The 25,174-nt window shown below is 31.6% G+C and overlaps 1 protein-coding gene across 1 annotated transcript in view; it reads left to right on the top strand.

Moving 5' to 3' along the window:
• The window catches only part of LOC107442772 (uncharacterized), a 76,144-nt gene extending 51,198 nt beyond the window's left edge, over positions 1-24,946 (top strand). The window contains exons 2-5 of the mRNA XM_071184566.2: positions 16,454-16,657; positions 17,743-18,152; positions 19,052-21,033; positions 22,098-24,946. Coding sequence (XP_071040667.2) covers positions 16,454-16,657; positions 17,743-18,152; positions 19,052-21,033; positions 22,098-22,881 — 3,380 coding nt within the window. The 3' untranslated portion in view covers positions 22,882-24,946. The remainder of the gene's footprint in view (positions 1-16,453; positions 16,658-17,742; positions 18,153-19,051; positions 21,034-22,097) is intronic.
• The last annotated feature ends 228 nt before the right edge of the window (positions 24,947-25,174 follow it).

Here is a 25,174-nt window from a genome sequence, read left to right as displayed (position 1 = left end):
TTTGAATTACTTGAATTACATTGACCATAATTATTTCATTGAAAATATTTTAATCAAAATTAATTGGTTTTAATATGCAAAAAATTTTTTAATGCAATTTTATAGATTCCGACAGGCTTTAAATTCATTAGCAATTTTACTTGTAGCTATTTTAAACAGAATTTGAAATTTATAGGAAGCAAACATTAATAGTTTTAAGGAAAAAGTTAAAAGCGTGATTATATCTTTGAACTGATTTTCATTTCACCTGGCTGTAGACCTGCTATTGTTTATAACCAACCAACTATTGTTTATAAGTTACCCTTCTAAAATAATTTTTTATTCTATATATAAATTTTAAGGCTCTTGTGAGTATATATGTATGACAGTGAGGGTCCATATGGCTGAAGAAAATAGATAAAAATTAAAATGACAGAGAATATAGAATAGTTTTCTATCAACAATCTTTCTTACTGGTTATAATCTTAGAAAAAAAATGAATATCAAATAAATCTGTCTCAGCATCGACAAAGAAAACAGTAAGGACAAAAAAATTCAGAATTCTTAAATTCAAACATATGCTTTCTCTTACAACATCTGACAATTTTAATAAACCAAAGCATAATTACTACCCACTTTTCTTAATATTTTATTTTGAAAAATATTGCATCAAGATTAATTACTTTATTCATTAAAAATTATGCATATGATGCGAAATTTTTGTCATTTAGTTAATTTTTTTCATAAATCTTTTGATTTATTATAAATTATATGCCTTACATTAGTATATAAAATTCAATTTCTTTCTCTCATTTCGAAGAAAAGAAAAGGAATGAAATTTGAAATTTCTCTTAACTAACGGTCAAAATAACATAACTAGTTCACGCATTTTAATTATAGCGAGGAACAAGTTCTTAATATAAAAATAATATATAGAGTTCAAAAGCATATTTGTTGTATTCATTCTCTTGTAGTTGCAAAAAGTGATAGATCTTATTCTTGTACGAAATGATCTAAGACTTTTTATTAAAAAATGTTGGAATTTGAAATTTAAAAAAAAAAATTAGATTTTGACTAAATTTTCCTTGGGTATTGTGGCTAGTATTTTAGTTGAAGTGTTCAGCTACAGTGCATATCACCTTTGTTAATTCTGTACGACCTTCTGTTGAGATACCGGGCTTCAAATTAGTACATCGATAAAAGAATATTGTGGCTTGATCCAACGTGGTACTTGATCAGTGCTCAACTATTTTTCCACTTTTTAAACTATTTTTCCCCGTTTCCCAACTGACTTTTCCCGTTTCCCAAATATTCCCGATAGCTATAAACATTAAAATTGACTAAAAAAAAAATTCTCAACTTATTCCAACTATTTTCAAAATTTTTCCTATTAAATTTCCCTATTATTGATTGAAAACAAACTTACGTTATAAGATTATAGTTAAACTAATATAAACTGTAGCTTTTAAACGAAACATTACAAATAATTTTTAAAAGGGTGTATGCATTTTTATGTTGAAAGAAATATAACATGTTTGAAAAAGTCATAAGCCTGAAAATGCTTGTCCAAACGTTTTAATAAAATGATTTGTAACGAAAGTTTTTTAATAAAATGTTTTATAGCGTTTAAATCTTAGCTTTTTTTATATTTTTAAATTGTAATTATTTCCCTATACTTTCCAGCTGTTTTGCCATTCTTCCCAACTGTTTTTCCATTCTTAACAATCTTGATACTGAACTCAATTTCCATCTAAAGTTTCAGCAAAAGAATTGAATAAATTGGTTACACTTATGCGTGGAATATTATTATTGGAGACTTTCTTAGCCTTGGCTGATAAAGCCTAATAAAAAGTTCACAATTTTCTACAATTGCGTAATGAATCGAAACGAATTTTAACTAACAACCTTTAGACGTCTTTTCACTTCTTTCATCAGCGCTATTTTTAAACCAAATAACAAAGAATATTTTACCAGACACAACTGTCTTGCAATCGCATGCAATCCATTTAAAGACATTGAACTTTAGTTTAATAGTTATTCACTTTCTTTATAATTAAAATACCAATCTGGAAACCAAGAAGAAAAATGATGGAACAATGAGTTTTCTTTGAACTTTTTCAGTGGCTAATTGACATAAGTTTTCAATGATCTGCGACTTTTTTTTTGTTTCAGTTTTAAACCTTGCAGACAATATTTTTTGATGTTTACAATCAAGGCTTCTGTAATGTATTTCTTTTTCTCTGTTTCTGGGTTCACCCTTGGTTAGTCAAGAGCATCTGATAACATTTCATTTCCCTCTTACGTTTTTTTTTTTATTTTTTCCAACTGGTAGTGAGAGTTACGACTCTCTCACATTTAGGTTTAAATCTATTAAATTATGACTGTAAATTTAGGTATATCGATTATTTTGATTTAGGTTTATATATATCATTCCGACAAAACTGGTATAACTTAAATTTGTTAAATTCGGTAAAGGCGTTCGCTCCACTGAAAAGTCAAGGGTCATAAGCTCGACCCTTGAAGCCGACTAAACAACCGGCGTGTATAGCAGCAAGGAACACCATAAATCTGTCTTGGCTGAAACTCCTCGTTGGTTGTGGTATAAAAGCTTTAAGGGAGGGGTACAAGCTCAGGCGTTGCCCACGTCGTCTGACCGAGGTAAGAAGATGAAGCCTTAAAAAACGAAACTAAGTGCTTGACCATGGTTTATTCTACTTTCAATTTATGTGTATTATAGTAAGAAATTTTAGTATAAACACTAACATTTTTTTACATGTAATACATGTTTCTTACATGTTTCTTACATGTAAGAAACATGTTATTACACGTTTCTTATGTTATTACACTAACGTGTAATTTATTTACAATTATAGTTTCTAATACACTATATAATTTTTCGGTGTCACAAATTAGTTAATTATTTAGATTTAGGTTTAAATATTAAGGACTTAAATTTGATCAAATTTGAAAATACTGTTAGATATAGGCTTAAAGAAAATTAGATTATGATGAAAAATTTGGTACAACTTGAAATTGCTATTACTTAATATTTCTGTATAATTATATTATATTAAAATTAAATTATTTTTAAATCGAAGCTATAGCTTGGATTTAAGTTTAAACTTTATTAACAGATTCAAGGTCATTCTCTTACAATTTGAACGTGTTTTCAATTTTCCTTCGAGTGTGCTGGTTGCTAAAATGTCTAGTAGTGGCAATATTGCACTGGATACAGTCCATTTGTGGCGCTACATAATCTGTAAATCTGTCACACATATTTAAGTTTAATGATAATCTCCCTACAAAAAAAAAAACAGGTATTCTTACTAAAAATAATTTTATTTTAAATGCCTATTTATCAAAACTGAAAAAGAAGTGTAATTAAAAACTCATATTGCTTGATTGAGCATACTTGTACATATATTTAAATTATCAACAAAAATCTAAACTGCATAATTAGTGATAAATTCAAAAATTACCAGAGAAACTTATTAGTCATCAAAACACTTTTCTTAACTTCAGTTATGTATAATTTGAGAAAAAAACGCCACTCCTTTGAGCAGGAAAACCGGTGTTCTACATTCGGTAGCCTCGATTTTGAGCACGTTCCATGCATATTCGAGCCTTTATTAATCTCTCAACCCTACGACCTTGACATTTTGCTTTTTTGGTAAAAAAAACAAAGTTGTTGTTTTTGTTTAATAAGTAAAGATTAACATTTAGTTATTTGATGTTCATAATACTACAAAGCGTTTTAAATTTTTTCATCTAATTGTTACGTCATTGAATTTAAATTGAAACATTTTTTATTTTAAAAAAGTATAAAATAGTTGGCTCACTTGAGCCACTTGTTTAAATTTAATTGAATGCTTCTCTTTAAATGGTAAAATTTACCAAGAAACACGCATTGAAATTGGTAACAGTATGCAGATAGCAAAGAAATTGGTAATAGTAAGCAGATCGTATAGACCTTGATAGTAGTATGCAGAACGTACAGAAATAGGTAGATAGAAATCTTATAGAAATACATAGGAATGTGCAGATCGTATTAAGGGGTAGCAAATAATAACTACCATAATGATTCTTACCAATTTAATTTTGCTATATATCACAAATTTTGATTGAAAAAAAAATAGAGTGCAGAGTTGAAAATGGTTAATTATTTAAATTAAATCGTTGTAATAAAATTGGAGAATGAAATTACGAAAAAAAATGTCAATGGAGTTTTTTTCTACTTATTGCATAATTTTAGGATTTAATTTATTTTAGGAGATAAAGAAAATTACATATTTTAAAACTGAAATGTTCGATAGTTATTTAATTAAAAAAATAAAGGATAGCTACATTAAAAATACATTTTAATAAATCATCTTTTGATAAACTGATTTCGGACATGGGTACAAGAATTGTTAATTTGTGTTTTTAGTTCCTTAGGACGTGATAAATTAGGATATGACATAAACAAGAGGCTATGATCAATTTGTACATAAAAATTCTTTTATTAAAAAAATAATTCCCTTTAAATTACAAAAGTAATTGAACTTGGATAAAACACTTAAGAATTGGGAAAGCATTCGCTTACTTTATTTTCTAAAGAGGGGACCAAATCCCATACTTTTATAAAATAAGTCAGTGCAATATTTTAACGATCCCATACTTTTAGACTCATACGTGGGTGGGTTAAAAACATTTCCTTGTGTATCTAAAATTGTGTTTGACGTTAAAAATACTCGATGTGTATGTCACAACAGTGAAACATCGAACAATTGTAAGAATGACGAAAGACTGGCCATCCTCATGCATTATGCATTAGAGTTAAGAAGATGGAACGTTTTTCATCCAACTTTCAACTAAATGACCAATTGTTTCGTAAAAGAAGAAACTTATTTTCTTCATCTGTTTCATGATCTTGGAAGAGCACAGTTTGTATTTAAGAACCACCATAAATCGTAAATTAGTTTACATCAGAAGATTTATAAAAACGATACATTTATTCTTCCAAAACGTGTTGTAAAATTTAGGCTAATGACGGCTTTTTATGTCTAGTAATACACTTTTAATGGCCAGATTTATTTCCGCTGATAAGCTATAAGTCGTTGACCATATACTATTTAAAAGGCTAAAAGATTAGTAATTTGTAAATATGTCAGCTTATATGCATGAGATGTTAGTGTTTAAAGAAAAAGGCTCAAAATTTGAATGCAACGTTATATAATTTTTTTTTTAATGTTAGAATTCCCTTTCATTGCTGCATTAGATTTATATCAAAGAATGCATAAACCCAAACTAAAATTAATCAAATAATTCATAAAGAGAATAATATTAAATGCATTATAGGGATAGTTCCAGGAATATGGTGATATGTACAAAAATTAAAATTATCATTAATGTATTAAAATTGCTAACCGTTGTCTTGCCCAAATTATCGGAACCATATTTTTAGGATTGTGGCTATAGGTTTATTTTTATTTTTATTTTTTTTCTTTCTTTTTTTCTTTTTCCTTTTTTTTCTTTTCTTTTCTATAACCGTCGTTGAACAGACCATCCAATGTTTAGGGTTTACGACTACTAATGTTCAACTTCGTAGCCTTATAATTTTAAACCCAATCCAGAAGCTAAGGAGGTAAATCCAGAATATAAATCATAATTCGACCGAAAGAATGTATGTTCAGAAAAAGTATGTTTTGGTCTGATTCTGTACGTTAACCGCACTAGGAAAACAGCGTTTTTAGGTTGGCCTCTCCAATCAATGAAATTGGATTTTAGTAGTTGAAAATCAGATCACTAGATCAAAAGTTATTAAAACATTTCGTTTCTTTCCCTTTTTATTTTTCGCGCTATTGTCCATTCAGTATAAATTCTCCAAAATTTTAAAATGATCTCTTAAGTCAAACTATTGAATTACGCTCAATATGTGAGGGATTTGTTTCGTATTCAAGTAAATGCAGGTTACACGTTCCCTTTTTTGTGCTTTGTTTCCTCAGTTTTGCCCCCTCAGAGAGTTTTCCATCTTCAGATAAAAATTTGCCCCATTAACTCATCAGACCTAGTTTATAATAGTTTGCTTTTTTTGCGTATAGTCCATATTGTTAAATGTGCTTGGCGCAGTGTAAGCACTTCCAGTTTTTAGGCCTTAAAACTCTCAATTCAATAAAGATTTTTAGGGTAAATGTGTCATGACTTCTGTCATCTGTGACACATTTGTGTCGTATGGGATAAAAACTAAGAAGCAATCAGCGATAAGTTTTATCTACGATACATATTTAATGAGGTATATTTTATATTACTAAAGTTATAGTATATAGATTTTATGAATGAATTCCTTAACCAATGAGAGCTCTTATCCTTATCATTCACACTGATGATTATATTTTATTGTATTTGATCAATAATTGATTTACGTAGTGGATGGTATTAAAATGTTTTTCATAAAAAATATTAAAATGATTTTCGTATTAAAATATTTTTAGACTTGCATCTAATTTATTTTTAATGTACCATTTATTTTTAGTATAATTTTTATTTTAAACATAAATTCAGTACTAGTTTAAGCGTAGTTTAATCTGAATTGTTAATTTAGTCTCAACAGTCCTCAAAGTATTAACTTAAAACTAGAAAGTAAATTTTATTTATAATTAAGGATCTGAAATATTTTAAATAAAGAATAAAAAATAAGAAAAGGAATACTTGTTTTCTATTAGTTTTGAAATCTGGTATATAGAGGCTTTAAAATTGTTAAAAATCGATCAAGTCTTATTAATTTTACTGGTTATTTTCGAATTCTACTTTCGTGCCATGTGTCTGAAGAAAATTTATAGATTGTTTTATGAAAATCGTAAAGGACTTGAAAATGCTCTATTTTTTACAAAGTAAAATTATAAAATGACTATTGTAATTTTTTTTTAATCGGATAAAAATTAAATTTCTTTTATGAAAGAAAAAAGAATGTTTATTTTTTACTTCTTTTTAATACCTCTTAATTGTAATCTGCTTACAGTAAAGTTTGGGGCATACTTATTCTTAATTATCTTAAAATTTTATCTCTTGAATATTGCTGATTAATTTACAAAATTTATGTTTAATATTTATATCCGTGTTACCTAGAGGGCGCTGCTTCGGGGAATCATTTTAGAGTTCAAATCTAAGGAGAAGTCTTAGTTCAGATCATTCTTGCCCTGTGGGCGTATCTATGTCTGTGCTTAATTCGTGATTGTCTATAAGATAATGACATTATTTTGCATTTGTCACCAAATTTTCGAATGTTCTTTAAATTGATATGAAGGACACCGTTAATCTTAAATTAAATTTCGTAGTAGCATCTAGAGTCATTTCGGTGAGATAAATATTTTTCAAAATTTAGAAATTTCTCTCTTATTCAAATTAATCCATCCAAACAAAGAAAGTTCTCTTCTCTTAAACCCTCCTCAACATTGACCGAAATCTAAACAAAACAGAAAGAATGTTTGTATCAGGAGAAAAGATAGGTAAAAAGGAAACAATAAAACCGAAAACTAGCATCTTTGCATTTATTTCTTGTTTCTCAAAAATATTGCATCACTATTGAAAAAGAAACGATCCATTCGACATAATTACCTTCCAAAAACAATGTTATCTACCTCGGTAATAATCGTGACTGATCTTCCTCACGACATCTATCGCTGGCATTGTCAAAGAGGAATCTTCTTTAAAACCCTTTGTCACTCTTGGTCCTCACCTTCCACTATTTGGGAAAAAATTGTTCAGATGGGTCAGAGGTCTTCGGATCGCCTTGTAGGTGGAAAAGTTTTCGTTCTTAAAGATGACTTTCTCAACCGTTTGACGGAAGTGAGATAGCTTTCTCCCAGACAGACATGTGAAAAACTTTTTTGATATGGCGACCCATTTTTCTTTTTCAATTATTTAAATGCGGATAATGAGCGTTTATTGTGAAGAATGATCTTGTTTCATAATATTAATTTTCTGAATGTGGAAATAGATAGGAATTTCAGTAACACTGGATTTATGTTGATGAAGGGATGATTTTTTTTTAATAAGGCTGCTGTGCAATTGTGGAATATCTGCTTACCTGAAAATACGATAAAATAAAGTTGACTTACATCATGTTGTAAATATGAAAATTTTGATTTTACACACGAAGTTGTTGAAACAATTTGATGGGAAAAGTTTGCATTTTTTTATTAAAAATATTTGTTATGAAAATAATCAAACAATAACTAACCTGACGATTTATGCTATATATAATTCGTAATTGAAAAAACTAGTTTAAACCAAATATGTTTAATGTAGAAGAAAGAATGGGTAACTTTTATAAATTTTGATTTTATCTATTTGTAATGTACTAAAATGAAATCTATATGGTTTAAGATGATCCAATCTGAAATATCCTAGTTAATTGGAGACTATTTTAAGTTGTCTAAAATTAAGGTTGTCTGTTTAAGGTTGGCTCCTCGAATTAGTTTGTAAAACAGCCACATCTGGGTTCTTCTGCCACAAAATTCTACTTCAATCGTGAAAATTAGTTTTAACTGCAACTATGGTATTCTTCGAGAAAGTTTGTTTTCGCTGGTCGCTGTTTTTCGTTTTGTCGCCAAGGAAAATAAAAAAGTCGTAGTTTAAGTACCATAGACTTGAAGCAGTGCTATGATTTTAAACTAAATATATAATCTCGCCATGTAGAATTATCTGGACTTTAGAACAGACAATTAACTAAGTTTTCGACACTTAACTAAGACAATTAACTAAGCAATTAACTGACAATTAACAGACAATTAACTAAGTTAAAATACTTTAAAAGTTATTAAACAATTTTATAACACGCCAATTAGGAGATATTTTTCCACCTAGATGAAAATGATCAAAATCACTATACCTTTCTCTGTTTTGCAAATGCAAAACTATCGCTGTGGCAATCTATTTTGGGAAATCTTTATGAGCCCAAATAATGCAGCATTAGCGTAAGTTTTTATATATTAAAAAAATTAGACCACAAACGCTTTTCATTTTCACAAAACTGTAGCTTTTCTCCATATTGACGTATTGCGCCATTTCATTTAGTGTGGACAGCGCTGGAGTTAGATAGACTAAACTTAACCTAACAGTCATGAGTAACAGTTATAGCATATAATTCGCCCCAAAAAGCATTTCCTATTACGACGGAGTTTTCAAAAAAAACATTGTGCGAGACGTGATATGACTTGTTTAAATTCGCAATATAATAAGTGTGAAAATACAATGACTTTGTGAAAGTCATGTTTGCAGTTACTTCAATCTCGAAAACTACCCTTGATAATCAAATTTCTGATTATCGAGGAAATGTTTTTTTAATCTATATTCATCAATTAATTTATAAGAATGCAGTTTTTTTGTATTTAGAAAATAACATTCTATAGTAACAAAACTGTTATTTGTTACTTACGAAAAATTTATTCAACAAAGAATGCTTTCATGCATAGCAGTGTACTTCTAAAGGCGAGAAAAAAAATTTCCTCCTTGTGAAAGAGCAATTTCGGAATGGATTTCGGTTTGCAGAAACATACCGATGAAAAATTTTCGGATAATCGAAGTTCTACTACATCATTTGTTATCCCATTCCATTTAATCTACAATTGTCTTAACAGTTTCGTAAATAGTAAGATCGAAAGTTTGGAATTTCATAAATTACACGAAACTGACAACAACAGCCAGCTAATTACAACATTTATTATTTCTTACTATAATCGATTTTTTGTCACAATAGCCTAAATAGGAAAAAATTAGAAAAAATGTTTCAGGCACACAAGCAGCGTACATGTTGAATGTTTTGCCCTGATATGACACGGTAATAGCGCAAAAAATTCGTTTTCTTTTCCCAATTTTTTTAAAAATTGTATTCATTATCATATTGTGCTTCAATACCGCTTAATATATTAAAATGTTTGAAATGATTAATTTAAATATTCCGATTATAACTAAGTCTTCACTAAAAAAACATAAATTAATAGGATTCAACTAATTAAAAATGCTGGTAAGCAAAGCAACGCTGGAAAGCAAGGATATTATCAGTGAAAAACTCTTTCGATTTTTGTGAAAATTAAATTTGATTTTAAATATTCGAACATTCTTGATTTTGATCTAAATATAAACTGCTGTTTGTAGAAAATGCAACACCATGAAGGAATCATCAGAATCAAATGAAATTCGCAGCAAATGTCAATTATAGGATATTATGCAAATTAATAAAGTTTCAGAGCCATCGCGCGTGCGTGGCGCGCGCAGCGCCCTCTGAATTGATGCTGAAAGCGTATAAATAAAGTGCTGTAGCGGGACGTTGAAAATAGTCTATGATTATTTGTTAGCGGCAAACGTTTAGTGAGACCTGAGTATGCCTCCACGACGGAAGAATAAGAAATTCAAGCAACTTACGGAGTTTGAACGAGGGAGGATAATCGGCCTTCGAGAAGGAGGATTTTCCTATCGCGCAATAGCAGCTCGTATGCAGCGGAACAGTTCCACAGTGATGCGAGTTTGGAAGCAGTGGACCGACGAGCACCGAACAACTCGAAAAACAGGCACTGGACGACAGAAGGTGACGTCAGAGCGCGATGATCGACACCTGCTCCGCATGGCGGTGAATGATCGCACAGCTTCCTCCAGGCAGCTGGCAGCACATTGGTCTACTGCTACAGGTGTACAATTGTCGCCTTCGTCAATTCGTCGTCGTCTGCTGCGCCGTGGATTGCGTGCAAGGGTGCCATTATACAGGATTCCCCTCACGGCGGATCATCGACGGCTGCGTCGGCAGTGGGCTCTTGAGCACAGAGACTGGCGAGCTGATTGGCACCAAGTTGTCTTTTCAGATGAATCACGCTTCAATTTGTGGACCCATGATGGCCGTGTTCGTGTTAGACGTTATGCCGGTCAACGCTGCCTTCCTGAGTGTATTATTGAACGACATAGTGGTCGAACACCCGGAGTTATGGTCTGGGGTGCGATTTCGTATCATGGACGATCCAATTTGATACGAATTGAGGGTAATCTCAATAGCAACAGATACGTCCGTGAAGTGCTACAGCCCGAAGTCGTTCCTTTCCTTCAAGGCATCCCTGGAGCTATCTTTCAGCAGGATAATGCACGCCCACATGTTGCGCGGACTGTTAGAGACTTCTGTTCAGCACAACGCATGCAACTTCTTCCTTGGCCTGCTTATTCGTCGGATATGTCGCCTATTGAGCACGTGTGGGATATGGTTGGTCGGCGTCTCACTCGTGATCCGCGTCCTGCAGTTTCCAAAGACGAACTTTGGTTGCGCATACAAGCGATATGGAATTCTCTTCCTCAAGCAGATATTCAACATCTGTTTGACTCCATGCCACGTCGTATAGCAGCACTTATTGCAGCGCGTGGTGGCTGCACCAAATACTGATTTCGGACGCTTAATTTGTTTCTTTTGTTTTGAAAATTTCATCATTTATTTGTATCAGTACAAGTCGTTTCTGCATTAAATTTCATTTGATTCTGATGATTCTTTCATGGTGTTGCATTTTCTACAAACAGCAGTTTAGAAGCCGCAAATTACCAAAGTTAATCCAATCGAACCATTAGGATATTTTTCAAGTAAATAAGTTTCGAATCCAGGCGTGAAGGTGATTTTGCTCTTTTTAATCATATACATTTGGACTGATTACAGCATTACGTATCAGGATCTAAGGATTATTTCGAAATCTGTAAAGAAGTGCAAGTACTTCTTATATCAGGAATGATGTCTTGCACTTTTTCTTCATAGATACTAAAGTAAGCATTCGTTTTTGATACAATAAGTGTGTAGTTACTTTTTCTTTATAATACTGTAGTAACTAAACAATTCTTGTATCAGGAGCGAAAGCTTACTGCAATATCTATAAAGAAAAGGTGTAACTAAGCAATTCTTATATCAGGAATGAAGTTTCGCTGCCGCGTCTAAAATGAACAGTAACTAAACATATCACTTCTTTTTACTAATTGTCAAAGTCTCAAGGCCGCTTAATCAATTAAAATATATGAAACTAGTTAAAATAGCTTCATTAATACAAAAGACCTTCACAAAAACAAAGCATTAATATAAGTTATTTTAAAAATTCTGGCTGGGAAGCAAGAACAGTATCATTAAAGAAATATTTTTTTAATTTTCCAGGAAAATAATTATTTAAATGTTTGAACATCTATAGTGTTGGCCTAAATATAACGGGTGCCAAGGATCACAAGTAATCAAATCATTAGGATTTATTTTAATTAAATGACAATAATTGTCTTTATGTGGACTGTTCATTGGTAAAATACCAAATTTAATTCATGTGTGGGAAAATTTATTGATTGAATTTGCAAGTGTTGGTCGGAAAGCTAGAAAATTATCCTTAAAGAAATAATTTTTTTAATTTTCCTGGAAAATGACAATTATTTAAATAATTTGTCATCCACAATGTTGACCTTGATACTACGGGCGTTAAAATTAATCCAAACCATTAGGATGTTATTTCAATTAAATTGCAGCTATCTCCTTATGGCCTGTTTGATAGAGAAACAAATTTTAATTCACATTGTGTTAGTATGGGAAATTTTTCTGATTGATTTTGAAGGTTGATATTTAATAATTAGCACTCAGCTTTTCAAGGATGTTTTAGATCATTTATTGAGGTTTTGAATATTTTAAATGAGACATATTTGACAATAAGCTGTTTTCCGTCCTTTTACATTTTAGCGATGGAGCGACCTTGTCTTAATTGCCAAGTAAAATCTGTAGTTGGTAAAATTGCAGATATTAAAAAGAAAGTGAAGCCACTACCTACTAAATGCTAATAAAATATGAATATTTAATTATAATTTAATCAAAACGGCACTGTTTCATAATTAGTGGATTTCAAATTGAGTATTAGTGGTTAAAAGCTTCCGGGTGAATTTATAATTATATCATTTACATTCAATGATCAATTAAAATATCAAATGTAAAAAATGAAACTATTAAGTAATTCTAATATATAAATCGAAAACAAAGTTTCTAAGATAGTAATTCTTCTAATTGTAGAAATAAAAAAGTTAGTTTTTTAATTTCCTGAATATTTTAGGTTTCAACATTTGAAAGAATTAATACTGTATTTTAAAAATTGATTCCATCGCTTTTTAAAGTAATTAGAAAGTTTAGTTTGATTCAGTTGATATTAAATATATTAGTGAAAACTTCGATTGATTTAGTAATTATTATTTTAATGCATATATTTTTGAGCACTTTAACATGCACTCAATCAGAATCGAAGCAATGTCAATTATTGTTATTATAGTTATTTAAAAGACTAAGATTTAACTAAAATATGCGATTTATTCCACCGACTGAAAATTGAATCAAATTTATTAGACTTAGCAATTAGGTTTCCAAAATTGTTATCTCAGTAATATGACAAAAAATATCTGCTTATTATCATTAGATGAACTTTGGCACAAAAACGTTTACGTTTTCGCAATCTGCTGCCTAGAAGTTAGTCTTCAACAAAATACAACTATCTGAAATATACATCATTAAATCCAAAATATGCTTTTTAAGTAGTCTACTAAAGTAGGCTTCTACAAATATAGATCCCTAAGTGATATTTTCTTGATTTTATTTTGACTTGTATTTTGTTTTTGCGCCAGGCATTTCATAACATTTTATCTTACTCTTTGAGTATATAATTACATATCTGCACCTTTCCGATTTTGCTAACGCATGCTAATATTTCTCTTTCTTACAGATCGCCCTCTGTATAGTGATATACTATTAATTAATATTTAGATTCCATTCCGACACTGTAAAGTTAAAATCATTCAATCTTATTGTAATTAAATATATTTTTCTATCATAAGGCGTTAACAAATGCAGCTCGCCCATCTTATATGGATTACCGAAATATGGATTCACGAAGGAGAATAAATGACCATTGACCCCGATATTATCGAACTTCACAACTTCTTCAGGACAGTCCGAAAGAGAAATAAGCGCTTCACCAGGCTTTCTAGTGTACGGGATAAACAGGGCGCTGGACTCACGTTTGTCAGAACGGGAGTTCGAATCCAGCCGACCCACGATTCCCCTTGTAGTAAATGGTGACAGGAGCACGTTAAATCTGTCGGGTCACAAAATCCTGCATGTCCCCATAACAAATCAATACCTCTGGAGTACTGAATAGGAGATTGATCGTTCTTCGGTTCAGATCAAAATTATAATTTGTGGACGAATGAATGGATGTATGACTGGGTCCACCCTACAAACGGGTGTGACGTATGGGTGTGGAGAAGGTCAAATTCTTGGCCGCAAATGACGCCACTGGAAAATAAGAACAATCGCACCCTTTTGCCTTAATGTCCGACGGCAACAACAACCAGTACCGTATGCCCTGACCAGTATAGTATACTCCGGACCTCTAGGATCAGAAAGGCTCAATTTATGATGCCGTGGACAATGAAGGGAGAATGGCGTGATCACGTAAAGATCCTTAATTCTCCCAGAAAAAAGTTTTTGTTTGCGTATTTCTGTTTTAATAAAATACAACCTAAACTATTTTTATTAAAATATGCTTTAAAAGAGTTTATTTGTGAAATTTCAATTTTGAACATGAAATGTATAAATTCTATGGGGGGGGGGGTCGAGAAAACATTCTCGGTATTAAAAAAGAAAATAATTCAGTTCCGCTCGCAACATTATCTAGTTTAACCAGACTGTCTCAGCATTTATTGAGTCATTAAAATGTCAGTGTCTGGGTGACTTTCGACTCCTACATCTGTAGTCTAAAACGAATTCGTCTTGAATTTTGAGTACATCAATAAATTTACCTAAAACTACCTACAGAGTTACCTACGCTACGTAAAGTGGAATGCTTTGCCTGCAATAAAAATGTCATACGATTTGTGTGATTGTCGTACGCGATGTACGATAGTGACATATGTAGACGTCTGTGTGTCTGAAAACATGTTTCACATTAATCAGAACGATTTTTTTTGTTTAATGGACAAGGGTTAAATTTTAGAATTGCAAATCACAATTTGAAACTGTTGAAACATTTTATCAGTTTCATTTGATTACAACTTACTGGAATTTTTTTTTAAACTATATAAAAACTAGTTTCTATCGATGAAGATTTGTCAGTTTGATAACTTCAGTTACACGTTTTTGATGTGAGATAGTTTTATCGAATTGAGAGTTGTTTTATTGGGCGTATGTTTTATTGTTATGATTCATTTCTTTGTGTTTTATCTCTCTATGTAGTCCTGTATTCAACATATTTATCGGCCACATAAAGAAGTACCAAGAACTTTTACTATCGGTTGATGTTGAGTTATACAAATAAAACTATCAATTCTAGGCGTATTCTATCATTTTTTGTAGATTATAAGATCTAGTGAAATGGATCTTTCATACTTTAACGCACCGTTTGAAATAGGTATTAAACCCGCACACTATTTGAGATAAAACTTAGCTTCTTTTTGCAAGCATTTTAATGATTAGTCATTACTATTCTTAAATCTATTATTCAGATATCGTTGTTTTTTTTTACGCTTTTTAGCATCAGACTTAGTTTATAGGACCAATAAAAACTTACATAGAATACGTATTTGACGTTTTTGTTTATAAAAGTATAGCTGATGCAGCCCCTTGGGAAATTAAAATGTGCAATTAAATTAATTCGACCAGCAAGGTTCAGAATAAGTTCATTTTTCATAAGTGATTGCAATTTCCTCCCGAATACAGGCGACTTAAAATTATTTCTCAAATGAGCCTTGCATTAACACTTAAAATGGTTTTCGTTTTGCTAGCTTATGTCTAAATGAAGAGTAAAGTTTTTGTGGAGTTCGGAAAAGTATTTGGTTTGTGTAAATTTTGCTTCAAAAAGCTGATATTCTTAATTGATTTTTGAAACTTAAATTATTTTTTCTGTGTCGCAGTTAATAGAAAACAAAATAAGTTTAACTTGCAAGTTGTCCTTCAGATATGTTGGAAAACGAACACTTATCGTGTCACAAATAAATACGATTTTGAAGAGATTATTTGTATTTTGACTGAGGAAATATTAGCAATTGCTCAATTCCCATTCCTTTCTATTCAACTTCCATACTGTGATGTTTTGTGAGAAACGTTAAAAACTTACACATTTTTTAGTGCAACTGTTATTTTGTGGATATATTTTGCTTAATTTGAAACTAAATGTCTCGTTCTATCCTACATGAAGTTTTAAAAATATATTGTTTAGAGTATTTGTAGTAAAACCTCTAAGAATGAAATATTTTTAGTTTCGAAACCTGCTATTATCTTCCATGCGGTGAGACAATCACTTAGAACTAATTCTCATGTGCAACTAATTTTAATTATTTTGTTTTGTGTCAGCGTTTAGTTGATTACGAAACGAAACTCCTTACTGTATGTATAAGGTGCAATTTTTTGAAACATGTAATTTTGATAATTATTAGAGAAACTTATGTTTTTCTTTTGTTTCAGCTTGCTTTTTTTCCTACTTCTCTTCTGCTGAGGAACTTTTTAAATGTCCGGAACAATTTGGCTACTACAGGGATTCTAATGATTGCTCAAAGTATTATGTCTGCGTTTTTGGAGATGCCCTTCACGAGAAGTGTACCGGTGGTCTACATTTCAGCCTAGAATTACAGACATGTGATTGGCCAAGGAATGTTAACTGCATGAAAGGTAAATAAGGCTTTTAAAAAACTCCACATTATACTCTAGATAAATGATATATTATAGCACAGTGAAGATAATGCTGACAAGCTTTGGAGTCTTATTTGACTCATAATTGTTTTTATTCACAATGCACCGATAACAGCGTAAATAAGGGTTTCTTGTAGCTTGTTTGAATTGGTACGATCATAAGTAACTTTACTTTTTATGTCCTCGTAGTTCCTATTATAAGTTCATATTTATCTGGTTGTAATTTTGAAAGTAATTGCATCATACAAGATTTTTTTCCACATCTTGAAAAACTAAATTTACTTAAAAATAACTCCATAAAATTAAAAGAAAATTTTAATAGGTACTAAATTTTTGTTAACTTTCATGCTTCACTGGGAATATCTTTAAAATAAGCAGGGTAATTCAATGCTACAGATAAACAAGTCGCTAAGATTATTAATTTTTGATTTTGATTCAATTTTAAATTCATTGTAATTTAATGCATTTTTTTTATTTTAATTTCCATTTTTGTAAAAATCTATTTATGAACATCAGCCTAATTAAAATTATATTTAAGTTATGGTTTGTAGTTTAGGTATGTTTAGAACCAATTTGTGGGCATCAGCAGAATTTCGGTTTAACTTTTCATTATATATGTTCTTACATATATAAAAGAATATATATTTTTACATATAATATTTGTTCTTAATTATATTATATTTATTCTTATGCATTTTATATATTCTTCTAGATATGTAGACGATTGTATATATGTATTCTTACGTAGGTTATTGTTAATGAATGAAATGCCAATATTCTTTTAGAATTAATGACGATTTTTGACAATGTATGAAAAATATTCTATACTTTGCTCACTCGTGGTATTGAATGCCTGTAGAATGACAAATGCTCTGATGGTAGAGTATAAAATATGAAAATTATGATATACTTGGCCTAGTTATTTTAAAGAAATTCATGTAGGTGATTCAATAATAATTTAGAATTCCTAGTCAATGTGGGAAATTGTAATTTGTCTGTCAGTTTTAGATATTCCATACAATACTATACTTTCATTGACGTTTATATAAAACTTCGTCTTATAGATGAAAGTCTATTGGAGGAAAAAGTGATAGAAATCAAAGACGAAGTATTCAGTTCAAGTAGAAGAGCCTCGTCCACACTGGCTAAAGAAAACCCACCTCCTCAACTGAAGCCACAAATAGTCGAAAGTGATCCAGTGTCCAACTACCAATCATTTGAAGACAATAGTGGTGAAGAATCGAAGAACTCGCAAAGCAGTGCTGAGTTGGAGAAGGAAGAGTCTAGATCCAGAACTGAAAGCCCAGATCAGAGCCGAACTTCACAGAGGTTTTCTCCAACAGAGAGTACGACACAGTCTCCTCATTTTCAAACCAGCCGGCCTGAGTTTGTTGATAAAGCATTGTCTGAAGATCAAGATCAGTCTGATAGCTCGTCTGACGATCCTTTGTATGGAAGTGATGAAGACAGAAAAGTATGTATTACTATTTTTTTGGCTTATGTCGTAAATTTTCTTTCACCGTAATTTTTCTATCACCCTACACTTATTTACAGCTCGTAATATTTACTTACAGCTCGTGATATTTACTTACTGCTCGTGATAGGTGCTTTTTCAGTTCGTGATAGTTGCTTTTTCAGCTCGTGATAGGTGCTTTTTCAGCTCGTGATAGTTGCTTTTTCAGCTCGTGATAGTAGCTTGCAGCTCCTATTTTGGATGTATAAGTAAAATACTCATGCAAATTTGTAGGAATGCAGGAATAAAAATGCAGGAATTTCCTTAATCGAAGAGTTCGGGATATTCCTTGGCGTATTGGTCTTCAAAAATTTATACTTTTTGAACAATTATGATCTTCGCTTATGTTATCAGAGATGCCAATTTGCTCCGGACAACGGATAAATATTTTCGGCTGGTTGTCTTTTCATGTATAATTTTCGATTTAGCAAATTTTATTTAAAGGTTTTTTATTCACCACTGCTTTTAATGTGGTTCGACGCTTTGTTATGGTAAAGCCATGGTGAGCATTCTAAAAAGTTGACAAAATTAGCCAAAAAACATTAAATACTAGTTTGTAGTTTCTTACTGTTTTATAAATTTTGACAAATCCGGAGCATTTGGCATCTCTGCATTATGCTCAACGCTTGTGTTCATTATGTTGCGTTCAAGAGAAAACATTTTCTTAAGGCCCACTTTTAAATTGATTAAGGTCATGTTCATCGAATATATATTAAAAAAACATCCTTCATAGAAAGGAAAGATTCTAAGTTTATTTTTGAACTGAAAAATAAGTAATCAAATTACATATTCTTATGATATTTTTGAAAATAGATTAGTATTTATTAATTCATGTTAGTAAGCATATTTTTATTTATCAGATACTACTGGATAATTATGATCCTCAAGAACCAAAATATGAAGAAGCTGCACCTCCTTTAGTAGATTCAGAAGGTGGAATCCATATAGCAGATGGTGGACATGGATTGGATGCTTTTGCTGGTTTGGCGCATCTTCCTGGTCTTGGCGATTTCAGCGTACTTGAAAAACCAATTTACAATGGAAATAATGGGAATCAAGATCACGATGAAGATTATCAACGAAAGAAAGATCTGACGCTTTCAACCAAACCTCGAAGCTTAGAAAATTATCCAAACAGCAATGAAAATTTGAAAGATCCAGATGTGGTAATAGACTACTCGAATGGAAAAAACAAAGATGTAAAATATGACTATTCTGATCGAAAGGACTTCGGAACACCTCCACCAACGATTTTCGATGACAATGCAGATCACAAAGATTACGGTGGCTTCGACATCATAACTCCTCTAAGAAAAGAGCAAAGCCCAAATCGCGACTCTCCAAAACGAACTCAGAATGAAGATTCAAAACCTGAGGCAGAGTTCTTCAATCCTTTATCAATTCCAGATCTACCTAGATTAGAGAAAAAACTCACTAAAGAGATAGACACGCTAAAGAGAAATCCAGTTGACTCTAATACACAAAACTTTCAAAATTTAAACTTCGGCAATGATCGGAAACCTCAAATAAATGTTTCACTTCCTTCTGTTCTTTTCGATGATCAACTCTCCAGCAAAGAAATTCCATCCGCCCCCCATAATATTAGATATGATTCTAGGGAAAGTCCTGAAATCAGAGTAATAGACCTATCAAGACCACGTAGTCCTAGCTTACAGTTACCTAAAAAGGAAACGGAAGCATATATTTCTGAAAATAAAAATTCCAATGCAAATACACAGTTTACTAGAATTATTGACACTGCAGAATTAATTGAGCCAAAAGGAAATAGGGAACCCTCAAGAAATAACCGTCCCAAACCTTCATCACCTCAAGAATCTAGTCGCATAATAATTGATGACTCTAGAATACAGAATGATGCTATACCAGAGGACAATTTAAGAATCCCTTCAAGTTTAGGAAATAGCAATTCGTTTAATTTAGGGAGCTCTGTGTCAGAAGAGAACGTATATGATGACCATCCAGTAAATGTAAATAATGATCATGAATTAACATTTCCTGATCAACCATTAGAGGCTGATTTTGGAGTTTATACTGGAAATCAGCGCCAAGCTAAGAAAGTAGATACTCCTTCAGATGTCTCAGCCCTGCAAGACTCTGCAAGCTTAATAGACATTCAAAAGCAAACGCAACAGCGACATCCTAATAGACCTCGACCGGGATCTGATAAGAAAATATTTGAAGAACCGAAATCAAAAAGTGAAATTCCAGACAACAGTGACGTGGTTGATGGATTTGGTAATTTGAAACGACAATTTACAAGCGGTTATAATACTCAAGAGGATATTCAAGAAGCTACAACTAGACCGACCACAATAGCCAGAACTCGCCCTACTCGACCTCGAAAATCCACAACGACAACAACCACGACTACAACCACCACTACACCTGCACCAATTAAAATAAGATCAAGAGCCCCTATAAACCAAGCTACAAAACCTACTAAACCCGCAAATGTTGCCTCATCCAAACATGCAGCTCCTCCATCGAGACCACCAAGTCAGTTTCCAACTCCAGAACCGTATACAACTGCCCAAAAGTGTGATCCTAGGAAGTGCCGTTTGCCAGATTGTCGCTGCGGAGGTTCTGACATCCCCGAGGGTCTAAGGCCCAGTGAAAGTCCACAACTTGTGCTTTTGACTTTCGACGATGCCGTAAATGACCTCAACAACGACTTGTATGACGAATTGTTTAACACTGGAAGAGCTAATCCTAATGGTTGCCCCATCCTAGCCACTTTCTATGTTTCACATGAATGGACTGACTATGGTCAAGTGCAGAGCCTGTATGCTCAAGGACATGAAATAGCATCACATTCCATCACGTAAGTGCTTTAATTTAAGTATTTTCATTGTGAGACATTCAAATGTGAATTTTATCCAGCATATTGGAGCTAAATATACAAAACTCCCAACATTTAGGCTTTAAAAAGATTTTATTGTAGTAGTGATAAATGTAAGCATAAATTTTCTAATGCGCTTAAAACCACATTGTGTGATTACCAGAGCTTTTTTTTATATGTTTAAACTAATTCGATATAATGGTGGTCATTATCATTCGTAAATAAAATTTATTAGATCGGGGAGAAAATATCAAATCATAAATTTAGCCATCAATTAATGAAATAAAAATGCCCTAAGAATAGTTGACAGCTACGAATGGGTATAGCATACCTTCCAGCTTTTAAAATTTTTAAGAACGATATTTTCTACTTTTTGCAAATTTCATGCTTTGATATACTACTCTGGGTTTGAAAAGTCTGAAAATTATGCTTTATATGTTTAAAAGTCAGACAGCTGTTTAAAGTTGGCAGCTGTGGTGTACTATTAACACTTTCAAAAGTTAGTTTATAAAGGTATAAATTACTAAGATGAACGAGTTAGCATTTATCCTCTTCATTCAGTAAATTTGAATTCGAATTTGAGTTTCAGGCTTGTTAGCTTCATAAGTACGGAAGAAAAAAAATCACTAACTGGATCTTTAGATCTATAATTTTATCTCTACTTTTTGCAATAAATTTATTAAAATAATAAAGTTCTTTGAAATGATTTAAATAATCCTTGTATAATACATTGTAAATATTTCCTTGCACTTAAGTATTTTAAAAAAGATTTGCAGATTGCCAAAATAACTTTGTAGAACAAGTTATTTTGGCTTGGTGTTTAATTTTTAAAAAGCACATAATGTTAATAAATCAACTCAGTTTCAATGAGTTTAGTCTTGTTTCTAAAGTTAAATACCACAATTTAAATGTTATATATCAATCTGCACTAATGTTTACTTGTATTGTTTTAAAATTTTTACTAATTTTTTTACTAATCAATCTGCTTTATGACCATTTTTAACTTCCTCTACATTTTTCTAACATTTGCTTATATTTTTTTACAGTCATAGCTACGGTGAAAAGTTTTCGAAGAATCAATGGATGCGTGAAATTCACGGACAGCGGGAGATTCTGCACCTGTACGGAGGCGTCAAAATGGAAGACATACGTGGGATGCGTGCACCTTTCCTTCAAATTGGCGGGAACAAAATGTTCGAAATGCTTTACGATGCTAATTTTACATATGACTCCTCCATGCCGGTATACGAGAACAATCCACCCTTTTGGCCTTACACACTCGATTATGCCCAAAGTCATGAATGCATGATTTTCCCTTGCCCCACGAAGTCTTTCCCTGGATTGTGGGAAGTGGGCATGGTCATGTGGGTCGACCTTAGGGGTGGACGCTGCTCTATGGGTGATGCTTGTTCTAACCCTCCAGATGAAGAAGCTGTTACAAAAATGCTGATGAAGAACTTTAACCGTCACTATAAAACAAACAGAGCTCCATTTGGTTTATTTTACCATTCTGCTTGGTTTAATACACAGCACCATAGGCGTGGTTTTATGAAATTTTTGGATGAAATTCTCCAGAAGGATGATGTGTGGTTTGTTACAAATCACCAACTTATTCAGTGGATGCGAAATCCACGACCATCCAATCAATTAAAGAACTTCGAACCATTCGATTGCAGGAAATTTGAAAGACCACCCCCGTGTCCTTCTCCAACGGTGTGCAATGTTTGGTACCAAGGTGGTGTCAGGTACATGAAGACTTGCCAACCATGCCCCGCCAAATATCCATGGGTCGGTAGCACGGGTTACGAAGCTGCCGGCGGTCGTGGATAGCGAAACTATGTGATTTAGATTTTTTGTTTAGTGTTATTAATTTAATTCGTATTTTAAAGAACAACATAAAATGTGATGAAGATCCTTATTTAATTGCACCTTACTTGTTCCTCAAAACTTTAATGGACAAAACGATAAAACGCCAACATGTATGTCTGGCTGATTCATGTTTCTAAAAAAAGAGTCCACTTTTTTTGCCATAATATAGTTTGTAGATTGAATTCGTCATTGTTATTGTCTTATTTCGCCAATATTTGCTGAAGTTTTTTCCACGAGTACTATTTTGTTTTAACTTTTGAATCTACAAGGACAGTTGATAATCATTTTAAGTTATTACATCGCAAGACTATCTCTTAACTAAAAATTTTTGAACTTAAAAATTATGAGCAGAAGTTAAAACTATTTAGTACGCTTCAGTTTGCCAAACTTTTGCTTTTACAAACTTTCTGGTGCTGCCAAACTTCGTTGCTCAGCAACAGCAATTGGGACTGCTACTTTCTAAGGGATTAATTGCAGGAAGCAAATATGCTTTTAAAGAAGAACTTACGGTGCTGACTGGAACACAAGGACACTGGATTAGATTTTAAACTCTTTGCTTTTATATCTTTTAATGTGGCTTTTTATGAATTGTACCTTGTTTACTCTTAGCAAGCGAAAAATAATTTATTGGTTAATATTTAGTGTTTAAGAAACTGTAGATATTTATATGTGCATCTTTAAAAAGGGATAATAGATAACTATTCATATTTTGAATTAAAACTGAATTGAAACTTTTTAAGGAACATAGAAAACCTTAAATGTTTCTCAGCGTCAAAACTGTTTATAGGTTACATCTCCATACATCTTTTACTGTATTAAGTTACGTAGTATATACCAATTTTTGATATGGGAAATTATAGTAATTTTATCTGGAACTATGACTGAGATTAAGAATTAAAAGATTATTTTGACTTTTAATGTAGATGTTTCTTGTATCCCTTGATAATTCTTAAGACAGAATCTTTTATCTAATACCCTTGAGATTAAAAAGTGCCAAACTAACACTATCCTCTATGCTTGTTTGTTTGCTTATTAAGATTTCTTTGTGCTTTAACCCTCTGTTTGTACATTTGTACATAATCGTTACTTAAAAATAGTCATTTATAGAATTGCTTCTATTTTCTGCTTATTCTATAACTAAGAAAGTCTATTTTAAGCAGAAAATAAAACTAGTATTCTGTGTGCATGACTATTTCTAAGGGCAATGACAAGTATATCTGCACAAATATTAGAGGCTGATATAAATTCTCGATTTGTGTACATAGTTTTTTCTTGTGCAATAATTGGTTTTTCGCTTGGTAAGAACATGTATACAAAAATTTCTTTTGATCATTAAAACTGCATCATAAATGTCTGAAATTATTGTAAATATCTTGAATATGTAATATGTCAAGACATTTGTAATCTCTTGACATAAAAATGTCTTCACATTACAAATGTCTTCACATTGTAAATGTCCTGAGTAACATTAATTATTGCATTGAATTAGCACTGAACGTACCAAAACTCTATAATACAACATACAAAAACCAGTCTTTTTGACAGGTGTAAGTTAAAAATATCAAAATTATGCAACATATAATATAAGACATTTTTAGTAATATACGATATTTTTAATATTGTTAACATGTAATGTAAGACATTTTACGCCATGTAGTTTTTAGTAAAACTACATATCAGAATTTAAAAATTATTTTTTATAATATAACTGTTACTTGTTTATGAAAGTTCAAAAACATTGCTAAAGAATTTATATGATGTAGTTTTAGACATGCTTAAAGAATCCACGTATTAAGATTGGGAACAGTGAACCTTCTAAGAAATTTAACAATTGATACTATAAGACATTGAATAATGTTTAATGTAGTTTCAAATGGTATTTCTAATTCTTTAATCGAAGACATTTTTGATGAAGTTTTACTGCATGCGGTAATGGTTGGGTTCCTGATTGGCTTAATTTTCTATACGTTTCATTATATTTGTATATGTGCATTTGTTTCATGTACAATAAACTAAAATTTTTATATTTTGTCTTTTTTACTATCATACTATTTATATCACTCATCCTGCACTAGTTCGGTATTTAATATTTTGGTATGAAATTAGAATATTTTTTGCATAAACATTTAATATTAGTGTAAGTTAACTGTTAATTTCTCAATCTGGCTTAAAATTCGTGCTTTGAAAGAATTCGAAAACCAAAGCTACTTAATTTATTGAACAAAATTCGAGCTTTAGTTGATTTCTTATTCTG

This window comes from Parasteatoda tepidariorum, chromosome 10 (genome assembly GCF_982258835.1).
Source record: "Parasteatoda tepidariorum strain Cologne lab strain chromosome 10, Ptep-v5.0, whole genome shotgun sequence".
NCBI classification, from domain to species: domain Eukaryota; kingdom Metazoa; phylum Arthropoda; class Arachnida; order Araneae; family Theridiidae; genus Parasteatoda; species Parasteatoda tepidariorum.
The sequence above is the reverse complement of the archived record's forward strand: the minus strand, read 5'-3'. Positions and strand labels throughout refer to the sequence as shown.